This window comes from Canis aureus, chromosome 23 (genome assembly GCF_053574225.1).
Source record: "Canis aureus isolate CA01 chromosome 23, VMU_Caureus_v.1.0, whole genome shotgun sequence".
Taxonomy (NCBI): domain Eukaryota; kingdom Metazoa; phylum Chordata; class Mammalia; order Carnivora; family Canidae; genus Canis; species Canis aureus.
Window position 1 is genome coordinate 12,102,082 of NC_135633.1, and position 12,385 is coordinate 12,114,466.

Sequence of the window (12,385 nt, forward strand, 5' to 3'; positions counted from 1 at the left end):
GTCAGTGCATTTTAAATGAAATTAATGTACTGTGGGTATGGTGGCAAAAAGGTAGCAGATTAGTTATGCATCTTGGGATCTGAGACTTTTCATGTAAGGGATCATTCTGTCTAGTAGGCCTAAAAGAAGGGCTGTTTATGAAATATATTATTTTTGCATGGTCTTCAAATAGTGGCCCTTCTGCCCTCTTTCATGTATAGAAAAGAATTGATAATATTAGTCAGTTGGGCCCTTTTATCCTATCTTTTGTTTGCTATAAATGATGATCATATTTGTCAAATAATAGTGCACTTTAATGTTCTAATTTATTACAAGCTCTGACACAAACAAATTTCTACTTAATCAAGGTATCTAGAAATAGAGTGGAAGGGCCAGAGATTGATTGGGCCATGTTGTTCCTGTATAATCACTCCACTGAGCTGAAAGGCTTTACTTTTTCCAGAAAGTGGAAATGTTGGTTTTAATGTATATTTTGCTTCTAAACTTTTGGGAGTAGGCTTTCCTGTTTATGCAGCAGAAACCCTGGCTGAGGCCATCAGTCCAACCACTTTACATTTAGCTATAGAAGTTTTTCCATCTATAGAGGGGTATTTAGTTGATGCCACATTGCAAAGCATACATCTTTGTGTCACGTTGGTAGGATTCATGAAAACAAGCAAGACCTATGTTCATTCATTTATTCACTCATTTATCTAATCATTCATTAATTTAACATAGTTTACTAATTAAAACTCTATATGCCTAGTGCTTTACTAGAACCTAGGGATACAGCAGTGAACAAGAACCAGTTCTTGCCATATTCTCAAAGAGCTTTTAATCTAGTATGTTACTGGTTAGAGTCACCTCTTTGGAAATGATAAAATATCAGAGACTTGGATATACTTTCATTGGGGAATGTTTACGAACTACCCTAAAACAGCAGAAAAATGTATCAGGACCCTTGAAATAAATGCCTTTTAGTCTAGTAGTTTTGCATATAAGTTGAAAACCAATCTTTTACTTAATAAATATTTATTGAATATCTATTATGTGGGAAATCCTGGGGATACAAGAATGAGTACAACATAAACACCAACTTTAGGAGTTTCATATTCCTGGGGATGGACTGGAAAGATTAGTGAGAGATAGTCACATAAACAAGTAATTACTTTGGAGCATGTAGCATAAAAGAAAGGGGAACTAATGCAGCCTGGGGAGCATCATAGCAAATGCTGTTCCTATGGCCTGAATTACCCTTCCCATCTGTCCTTACAGCCCTCCCCTATTCACGGGCTAATCTTTATTCATCATCCACGACAAAGTTTAGACATCGCCTCTCCTAAGAGGCATTAGCTGACTGTCTTGTCTGATGCCATCCTGGTGCCCTGTATACTTCTGTATTACAGCACTTATCATACACTCTTGTGATAATTGCCTGGGGTCTGTATCCCTTCTGATCTGGGCGCTCCTTACAAGCAGGGTCTGTTGTGCCCTAACCCCTGGCATAATGCCTAACTCATTGTCATTCATTCCTCAATTAATATTTTTATTGAATTCATTAATCTGTGAAACATACCACGTTTGGGTAGGCCTTGAAAGCTGAGTGGGGCTTAGTGGGATTTAGTGAAGAAGTAGGAGATGGGGCTTCCAGGCAGTGAGAGGACCACTGGACAAGGCGTAACATTGTGAAAGAGAATTCTATTTGAGGTAAAGAGGCAGTTTGAAGTGCTTCAGTTTGGGACAAAAGAGGCTAAAATGATAGGTGAGAGCCTGCTTTTGAAGGGAAGAATCGCAACAGGAGAGGTTAGCGTAAAATAATGCCAGGCAAAAAAAAAAATAATAATGCCAGGCATTGCCGAATCTCCACCTGCAGCCGGCGGTAGTGAAAATGCACCAGGTGTATAAAAACATCCAAGGTGAATTTGGCCCCGTGTGTCTTGGAGGCCTCCGTCAGCAGGGCCTTTAGACTTGTCATCTGAAACCATCTTCTTCCAAGAGGTCACTTGAACAGACGAGAAGGGCCTAGGGAAAACAGCTGAACCAGGCGGCAAGCTGTGTTACCTTACCCAGATAATAATGCTTTGCACCCGTCTTGTTCTTCCTGCCCTGACATTACAGGAGGTAAAGCCATGAATGGCTCTGCAGCTAAACTACAGCAGTATTATTGTTGGCCAACAGGAGGTGCCACTGTGGCTGAAGCACGAGTCTACAGGGACGCCCGCAGCCGGGCCAGCAGCGAGCCTCACATCAAGCGACCAATGAATGCTTTCATGGTCTGGGCGAAGGATGAGAGGAGGAAAATCCTTCAGGCCTTCCCCGACATGCATAACTCCAACATTAGCAAAATCTTAGGTGAGTGCAGTCTCGAACGCCACCCCTCACCCCCAGCGAGCGCCCGGAGAGTGGACCACAGGGGCCCCGGGGCTACTCTGACACCCAAGGGAGACTGGGGTTTGCAGAGCTCAGGTGGAGCTCAGCAAGCTGCCTCGGGAGACATCGTGGTCATCTCCTATGTCCCCCCACCCCGCAGCCTGGTGTTTAGGGTTAGCGGTTAAACAGCCACCAAGTGCCAGGGAGGGACTAACACTTCTTTATTTTATTAAAGATTTTGTTTATGTGTTTGAGAGAGAGAGAGAAAGAGAGAGGCACGAGTAGGGTGAAGGGCAGAGGAAGAAGCAGACTCCCCACCTCCCATACGGGGCTCCATCCTGGGACCCTGGGATCCTGACCTGAGCCCAAGGCAGATACTTAACCAGCTGAGCCACCCAGGCAGACCCTACAACTTCTTTCATTTTATTTTATTTTATTTTATTTTATTTTATTTTATTTTATTTTATTTATGTTTAAAGATTTTATTTATTTATTCATACACACACACACACACACACACACACACACACACAGGCAGAGACAGGCAGAGGGAGAAGCAGGCTCCATGCAGGGGGCCTGATGCAGGACTCAATTCCAGGACTCCAGGATCATGCCCTTGGCCTAAGGCAGGTGCTCAACCCCCAAGCCACCCAGGCGTCCCCCTGCAACTTATTTTAGAGACAAAATTATTTATGGTGTGTTAAACTGAATTTGGCAACTCTGAGAGACCATGCTAAACAGGGATCCTGGAGACAAGCTGTATTTCCTTTTCCTATTCAGCCTTCTTCAAGCCTCCGAATCCTACCCAGAGCCTAGAGTCTCTGCTTTAGTATTCTTGGGTTCATAGCCTCCCACCCAAAGAACTCACGGGAAATTAGGGTGAGCCCCCAAACAGTGTGAAATTCACGGAGTGTCGAACAGTGCCTCGAATGATGACTTTAAAACTTGTCAAATGAAAGTGCATTTACTTTAATAAGATAGGACTAGTTTGAATTTCGTAGCAGAGAGTCGAGCACGCAGAGCCCAGGCGGCGAGGCCCCTCATGCGGTAAACTGCCAGGGTGATTCTCCTGCTTCACAGGATTAAACTCAAAACCTCGTTCTGTTAGTGTAAAGCTTGCCTAGTGCAGATTATACAGTTTGGAATTACTGCGTTCAACATATTGAACATATTTTATTCAACATGCGGCATTACAGTCAACATGTTTCCTCTTTAAAAAGAAAAAACACAGAAGGCACTGTTCTATTTAAGCTGTCACAATGTGACAAAATCTCTAAAGGAGCCGTTTAAGAAGCTGAAAAACATTAGAGACTTAAACTGTGGTTTTCATTTTTTAAATGTTTTGTTCAAAAGCAATAAATATTTAACCTTAGTAAATATCGGTGATCTGGACATACACAAATACACATGTTTTGTCACTGTATAAATAATTTAACTTGGTTCTGAGGCATGGTGAGGCAGTAACCTCTAAGAAAATTTACAACATGCCTAAGATCTAATCGTGGCAAAATGTTAAAAAAAAGATGTTTTTCCCTTTTGATTTTTGAATTTCAAGATGGGTACTAAATGTTATTACAGCCAAGCAGGGTATTCTTTTTAGAGTTTCTGAGATATGCATGGGGATAGTATTATTCTTTTTGGACTTAAGTATCTTTTAAGCCAAAATGCTCCTCATGGATACATTAATTTTTTTTTCCAATTAACAGACATTTAAAAGAAAATCAGTGTTTCTCTGTCCTTGAAATTGATACCTAACTTTGAAATTTTCTTTTTTCCTTTCCTTTTCTTTCTTTTTCTCTCTTTTTTTTTGTTTCTTTCTTTTTTCTATCTCCTTTTCTTTTCTTTTCTTTTCTTTTTTGACATTTTAGTAGCAGCATTTTAAGCACTCAGATGGGCACAGAACCTCTCTGTTTCCATTTTGGCACTGTGGGAAATCTATATTATTAGTGTACATTCTGTGAAAAAAACCTATTAAGAATATAGTAAGTGTATTCATTAAAATATAAACTTTAAAGCACAAGCATTTCAAGAGTAGCGAGAACCTCTGTTGACTGAGGCTTTATGCTACTGGGAGTCAGCAGAACACGGAGAAGCCAATCTGCATAGACTTTCTACACAACTTTTGCACAACAATCAGGAAAGAACAGGGATGGATGTGCTATTAAAGCAGACCAGGATATTGCTGGCTACAGAGAATATTTGTACAACTTTCCATTTGTTTATGTATGAAAAATCTCCACTGAAGAATAGCTAACATCCAGTCAGCACAGCTGTTACCGCTTTATTCACCAGCGAGACACAAAAATGCAATTTGATACATGTAAAAAAACACATCCCTTCTTCGTCAAGTGTTTAGATAATTCTTTATAAACAATATTAGAGAAGTGAATACTTTTCCTTCTTCCTCTATAAACCACATTAAAAATTTTTGTGCTGTCATTGGTAAAGCTATGAATGAACGTTTATAGTCCTTGAAAATGGTATATATAATTCCAACTGTACCTTCCGGTTCGAAAGCAATAACTTCTTAGGTAGAGTTTAGGCTTTTTAATTACCCCAGGCCAGGGGAGACAGTGTGTGCAGTGGGCTTTTAAATACGGAAGGATATAACAACATCTGCTAACACCGTATCACAGGGCAGCTTCCCTAAAGGTGCTTGGACAAGTGTGGGAGATGCTTGAATCTCTACAACCAGGAGAGCCTTTTCTGAGGATCCTGTCAGGCTTGAGAGCATGCTTTGGAAGTTTGGGTTTTTCACCCTTTGAGAGTAATCGACAGTTAGATGGGGGAGGGACAGTGGATTCGCAAGGTGATCTTTAAGCAGCAGAGAGGTGTTTTAAAACAATATACTTTTTGTGTAGCACCAGCGTTATCAAACAAAATAACATAATAAATGTATCACATGCAAAATTATTCTTTGCTCTTTACGTCTCTAAAAGACTACTTGGGAGGCTCAGTGGTATGTGGGAATAGGAGCTACCCAGAGCACAGGTGAGTGAAGCAGTGGGAAGGTATATACAACATTAGCCATCGATATTGTTACCTTGACCACTTGGGTACTGAAGGCTATTTTTATGTTTAGGGTCTCGCTGGAAATCCATGTCCAACCAAGAGAAGCAACCCTATTACGAAGAACAGGCCCGGCTAAGCAAGATCCACTTAGAGAAGTACCCGAACTATAAATACAAACCTCGACCGAAACGCACCTGCATTGTTGATGGCAAAAAGCTCCGGATCGGGGAGTATAAGCAACTGATGAGGTCTCGGAGGCAGGAGATGAGGCAGTTCTTTACTGTGGGGTGAGTGTTCCCGAACGAACGTAGCCACCTGGGCTTTCCCTCCCCAGTAGAAAACTGCAGGATGGCTACTGGCAGTGGATTTGGGAAGGATATTAGGGAAGGGAGGAGGAGGTCAAGATCTACCCAGGGGCTCAGTTGCAGTGATCTTTGCAGTATTACACACACACACACACACACACACACACAGAGTCTTGCAGCCTGGCTCCTGCTGGATAGCTCAAAACAAACCTGGTCTCCCCTCTCCTTGTCTCCCAAACTAATCTAAGATGTTCGGTGCCCACACACCAAGTTGCTGGTAGTTTATTTAAGCAGACATACAGGGAGAAAGAATAAAAACTAACTTAAGAAATCCCCAGAAGCTTTCCAGCTTCCCTGGGTGGTGCTTCTGATTCTAATCACAATAGTCTGCTTTTGTTGTGGGATCTACCACAAGATAATTGGCCTTGACATTGGTTAGAGGACCTCATTTTTGGCGCAAGATCCAGAACTCCTGTTGCAGTAAATTATTCTGTGGTGGAAGCAATAACAATGTGGATTTTCTTGCTTAAATCAGAAACTAGACATGTTTTTGATATCTTCAAGTCTGATTTCATGTCATTTTGTTTAAAAATTAGGTAATAGATTTCTGGTATAAATTTCGACTTGGCTGACTGGCTGTCTGCATTGAAAAGAGGCCCCTTATAACCACAGTAGTTGGGATAAGTGGGGATGCAGATGCCTGTAGGTTCCAGCATGCCCAGGCCTAGAAGCAGGCCTAGAGGATGACAAACCAGAGGACCCTTCTGGAGGCACTGGCCTGAGGCAGCTGCCATCAGAATGGGAAGATGCTTGGGGTAGGGCTTAAAAGAGAAAAGTAGAGTGAGTAAAAAGGCAGCTGGATTCACTGTTAACTAGGGGGAGCGTGGAGGAACTGTGCTATTCTATGGCAGGGAAACGGGGCAGCTTCCCCTACAGGTGACAAAAAGATGTGCCTTAAAGGAAAAGTAAAGAACTGTTTATTTTTAAGGACACTAAAAAAAAATAACACCATGGAATAGATAGCTTCAGAAGCATGTGTTTAGAAAGCACAAAATTAATTTGGGATAGTAAATAGAATACCAAAAAGAAAAAAAAGGCCATTGAAAGCAGTCTGGGTTGTGAATCTGTGCCTTACACTCGGGTGTTCTGGAGAGGGGCATGCTCTCCGGAGTGTGACTGCAGAGGTTCAAGCACGGTGCCACCGAGCTGGGCAAGTTATTGAACTTCTCTGAGCCTCTGTTTCCTCACATGCGAAATGAAGTAAATATTCCTACCTGTCTTGTACAATTGTTGATTCAGTGAGGCGCTGCTTTTGAAAGTACTTCTATCGTGCTTAGTATATTATCAATAAAGGTGAGTTTCTTATCATTACTGTTACCATTAAATGTGGATTTACTATACTAATAAAACTATATTTTGTGTCAGCAGATAATCAGTGAGTTTCTTTACACTGTAGAAGAACTTTTTCGAGGTCAAGGGAGGCTTAAGCCACTTTGTTATTTGAGAATCCCAATCTATTAACAGATGAAGCCATGCCAAGACAGGTTTATCAAATTCTTCTGTATTCTAAATGTTTGCATTTTTAAAAACAATGCTTTTAACACCAGAAGAATAAGTAGACTATTTACTGGTGATTTCGATGATTTGTGAAAAATACGGATTCATAGTGCGCATTGGGAAGTATAGTCGCATGAAACAAAATACTCATTTATTTTAACTGTATGATAAATGTCTTTTTTTAATCCTCTCTATGAGACTGTATATAATCTCTTTTGAGCAGAGAATCAAAGTTTAAGTTTGAGATCCTTTGTGATTCCCACTCTCTTTTTCATGTCATATCTCTGTGTATGTAACGATACACAATGGGTCTCTTCTGCTATAGTCTGGAAGGTGTCAGGGGTACCATTTTTAGATCCCTGATACTTATTTGAAAGGATAAGATGCAGTAATTCTACTTAATTTATTTCCTTTACCAAAGGGTACATCAAAGTAGCTCTGGATCAAACTTGCCTCATCACACAACAATACATGTAAAATTTTTAAAAAATTCAAACAACACCATCTACCATTTATTGAGGGTCTAGTATACAGCCCACTGTATACTAGACATTTTAGATATATAAATCACAAAATCCTCTAACTAAGTTAAAGAAATCAAGATCCTACGGCTGCCAAAAGGTGAGAAAGAGGGAAGGTTTAAATCCGAGTCTCTGCCACCATCATGCCTAACGACTGAGCAGTTGTCCTTACCACAAATTGCCTCAAAATATGCCTCATCGCCCTATTCTGGCACAGTTGTGAGTATGGCTGTGCTATTTGAAAAACAGCTCCTAGAACCTTTGGTTGTTGTGTATGATGATGGCATTAAAGGAACTTTGGAATTTAGAGACTAAGGATCCTGTTCCTGGGAATGTAGAGGGTCCGTTATGGAAGAATCATTTTAGACTGTGGAATGGGGCTACAGATGTGCAGGCAATGACCATAAAGTCTTATTCTTTAATTTTCAAAGCTGAATATTTCCTGTGCCCAGCTTTGGTAATATTTGCAACATAAAGCCAGGTATTATTTCTACTTAAGGATTCGTATTCTCTTTTAAGTGGTTGTATTTGATAGATTATTAACTCCCTGGGGTTCATCTTTGGAAATTCATCTTCATTAGATGTGAGGTTATTACAAGAGGGAAAAGAAACAAGAAATTCAAAGATTGCTATTGACTTCTTGAGGGAATGGGGGTGAGATCAATTTTTATAGCTGGTTTTGAAAAGACATGCATAACTTTCGAGCCAATAAAATTACATATATTGCTCAACATTGTCATGCATTTTACTGCCGATACAACTAAAAGTTCAGTGAGTTGGATTTTTTTCACTCAGCTATTATGAAATAAATTTATCAATAATATGAAACAGAGTAAGTTTAGCTCTGACCTTAGATTTAACCCCCTTGATTGACAGGTTAAGTGCTAGAGCTTTTAATAACTTTGATGAGTACTATTCATGTTGAAGTGATATTCATTAGGGTACATGGAGCTACAACATTGTCTTTTCCCAAAGAATTCTAGCCAAATGTACTTTCATTCGTTTGAAGTTTATTCAATAATTTATCTGTGAACTCATAGAGAATTATGTAGGTACTATAAAATATCAAGTTTTGGGCTACTTTTTGAATATTAATAATGATAAGTTATTGAATACTTACTATATGCTATATACTGTGATGAGTGATTTGTACAGAATATTGCAAAGACAACAAATTTACAAGATAAGCAGTATCATCCTCACTATGGGGTCAAAAAACACAATGTTCAGAGATGGTAAATAATTTGTCCAAGGCCACACAGCTAGTAAATTGCAGAGCTGAGATTTAAACCAGGCTTATGTGAATGTGAAATATGTGACCTTTTCAGCCTTACACAGGTCTCTCACTTAGAGCCTACAAACTCTTTAGAGACTGTGTAGCATAATGGTTATGGGCACCAACTCTGGAGCCAGACTGTTCTGGCTCAAATACTAGATCTGCTTATTCCTAGCTCTGGGAACTAATACACACCAATATTTATTTCTCTAAAGTCTCCACTTGCCCTTGGGAAACTTATTTCAACTCTCAGTACTTCAATTTTCTCATAAATAGAATGGAGAAATGACCATAATACCCTCACCATTGGGCCCTGCCAAAGATTGAATAGCTTGATCTATCTAAAGTGCTTAGACCAACATCTGGCCCATAGGAAGCCCTGAATCAGAGTAATATTATTATTCTAGAAAAATAATTTGGCTGCATGCCAAATATATATTTCGTATTCTAAAGAATTATATTCTAGTGCATTATGCTAGAAGTAATTTGAACATTTGCCATTTTGATCCTAGTCTGAAAGGGGTTGAATCAAACCTATGGGACATATATAAATATCATTGATTAGTATAAACTAGCCATACTATTTTCAGTATTGTCCTCCTGTAGGGAAAGCTGGATTAAGGGTCTCTAACAGGCAATATAAAAAGACTGCCATTATTTCTGTTTCTTACTGCAATATCAACTACAGAGATGTATGATGTGTAGGCTTATCTCATAATGAAACAGACTTCATTGTCTTCATTTATAGATGCTGTAAAAGTCTGAAAGATCAACAAACAAGGGAGAGTTGCCAAATTAATGCGGAGTTTTTGCAATTGGTGAAGCTAGACTATACTCCAGAAATATTCTTGTGATTCAGAAACCGTGCAACAATGCTGAGCTCTATCAGAGGCAGCTCTACCCTTACTGAGAGAAGGGGTTCTTAGCTATCTCTGCTCATATCAGCTGCATGTGATACTTTTAACAAACATCTACAACTTTTGTTTTGATGTGCACATTCATTATTTGTAAGGCCCAATACTTGCCAGCTATTCCTGTTTGTGAAATCTGCAGTGTTTGAATTTTGACTTTGCAATTGATCTGTAAAGGAAGGAAAAATGCTTTTTAGGAAAGTAATTTCCGATAGACAAAGCTTGAGCCTGCTGGCTGGATTTTCCATTTTGTTAATTGATTGGTCCGTCAATTGGTAAGGGCTTATTTGAAACCAGTGATGTGCCCAGCACTGTACTAAATTAATATAGGACATGAGGCATTAATTCTGTACACAATGAGCTTTCAGAGAGTGTTATAGTCAGAGAAACTAGATGCATACAAAACATATTAGCAAATAATGGTTTGTTATACATACATATAAACACAGAGAGAATACATTGCATGTGCTGCACATAATGTATAGTGAAGTACTAACTTTGATTTTATAAACAAGAACAAGTAAAGCTCAGAAGAGGAGAGATTGCTATGCATTAGGTACACTAATCATAGGTCATTCTAGAGGAGGGGGACTTGAGGTTTGGGTAGGGCGGTGGAAAGTGGAGGCCAAGACTCCTATTTTAGCATGAAGAAGGGCATGAACACAAGGAGGGAAATTCAGAAATGTTCAATAGTTTTTAAAAAAGGAGGCTAGCCTAGGGATTATTCCTGGCAGTAAAAGTAAGAGAGGTAGGGTGTGTAGGGTGGAGCAATATTTTGGAAACCCTTGAAAGCCAAGATTCAGCAACTATAATTAGCCATGCTCACTTGATTTTTTAGTCTTTTATTATGCTGGTAACAACAATGAGAAAGCAAGACCAGCATGATAGTTAGCTTATGATTTTGTACCCATAGAATCAGTGGTAACTTAGAAGTGGCCTCAGAAGTCATATACTTCAAGTAGCCAGCCATTGTAGGAGCCCTCTCTGAGTTCTGCTTGAACTATTTTACGGCTAGAGACCTCACCGCTTCCCAAGGGAGCTAGTTTCTTTGTGGAACATGTCCTAATGCTAGAAAGTTCTTTTCTCTGAACTGAGCAATGATCTACCTTTCTGCTACTTGGTAGCTTAGTTCTAATACTCTTTTTGGTCCCTTTTCTAGCGCAAGTCTCTTCTTTATAAAGAAAACCATTCAAGCATTTAAAGATGGTTATATTCATATTCCTTCTCCACTATCTTCCCTCACATATGTCTAGTCCCATTTACATCTTTTCTTCTCTAAAATAGTGTACCCAGCTTTTTCATTTGTTTCCCCCTCATTCACTAGTTTGTTCATTCATTCATTCATTCATTCATTCATTCATTGTATGCAATATGGAATGTGCCACCTGTGTTCCAGGCATTGTCTAAGTTTTAGAGCTGTATCAGTGAAAATTCATGTCCTCATGAAGCTTACATTCCAGGAGGGGAAGTCAGACAACCAATCAATAAATGAATAAAGAAATATCAAATAGTAATAAGTGCCTTAGAATGAGGTAAAGTAGGGAAAGTGTATGGAGGATTGAGCACAATTTTAAAAAGAGTGGCTACAGAAAACCTCACTGAGCAGCTCATACTTGAGCCAAAGGCCTGCAGAGTGAGGGAGCAAGCCATGTGTGTCTCTGGGAGAAGAGTCAGGCAGGGAGAACAGCAACTGCAGAGGTCTGGAGGGAAGGTTGCGATTGGCATGTTTAAGAGTTAACAAGGCCAGAGTGGCAGGAGCAGAATGAGTAGATGGGAAGAGTAAGAGATGTCAGAAGGTAGTAGGGAGTCAAACTGTGAAAGGACCTTTGGCCATTGAAGACTTTGAATCTGACCCTGAGTGAGATGGAAAGACATTGAAAGGTCATAAGCAGAAGAGTACTGTGACCACACTTAGATTTTAAAAAGATCACTCTATCTACTGTGTTGAGTATTGTCTGAAGGGGGTGCGGCTGAAATAAGGAGACGGGTTCTTAAAATAAACCAGATTAGAGTTGACGGTGGCCTGGATAGATTGGTAGCGGTGGAGGTAGCAAGAAGTGGAGGGATTCTGGATGTATTCCTGATAGCGGACCACTAGGAGTTGCTGATGGACTGGATACAGGGTGTGAGAGACACACAGTTACCAAAGATTAGCCGGAGCAGCCAGAAAGATGGAGTAATCATTAACCAGGATCAGAAGGGTCATGAGAGGAGCAGGTTTATGGAGGTGATCCGGAGTTTAGTTTCAGACCTCTATGGTTGAGACAATATTTTGACATCCAAATCAAATAAGAAGTTATATACTTATATGACTCTAGAAGTTAGAAATGTAGTGCTTACTGGACATACAGATTTGAGAGTTGTCAGCAGCTAGATAATATTCAAAGCTATGGAAAATGGACAAGATCACCAAGAGAATGAATTTAGATAGAGAAGAGACGAGGTACAAGGACT

At 39.8% G+C, this 12,385-nt stretch overlaps 1 protein-coding gene across 30 annotated transcripts in view; it reads left to right on the forward strand.

Annotated features, from left to right (window-relative positions):
• The window catches only part of SOX6 (SRY-box transcription factor 6), a 665,852-nt gene that overhangs the window by 642,418 nt on the left and 11,049 nt on the right, over nucleotides 1–12,385 (forward strand). For 26 of the 30 annotated variants that reach the window (XM_077866355.1, XM_077866354.1, XM_077866356.1 and 23 more), the window contains 2 exons: nucleotides 2,098–2,331; nucleotides 5,432–5,648. In XM_077866355.1, the coding sequence (XP_077722481.1) occupies nucleotides 2,098–2,331; nucleotides 5,432–5,648 (451 nt within the window). The remainder of the gene's footprint in view (nucleotides 1–2,097; nucleotides 2,332–5,431; nucleotides 5,649–12,385) is intronic. The other 4 variants (XM_077866347.1, XM_077866352.1, XM_077866375.1 and 1 more) reach the window with 1 other exon arrangement.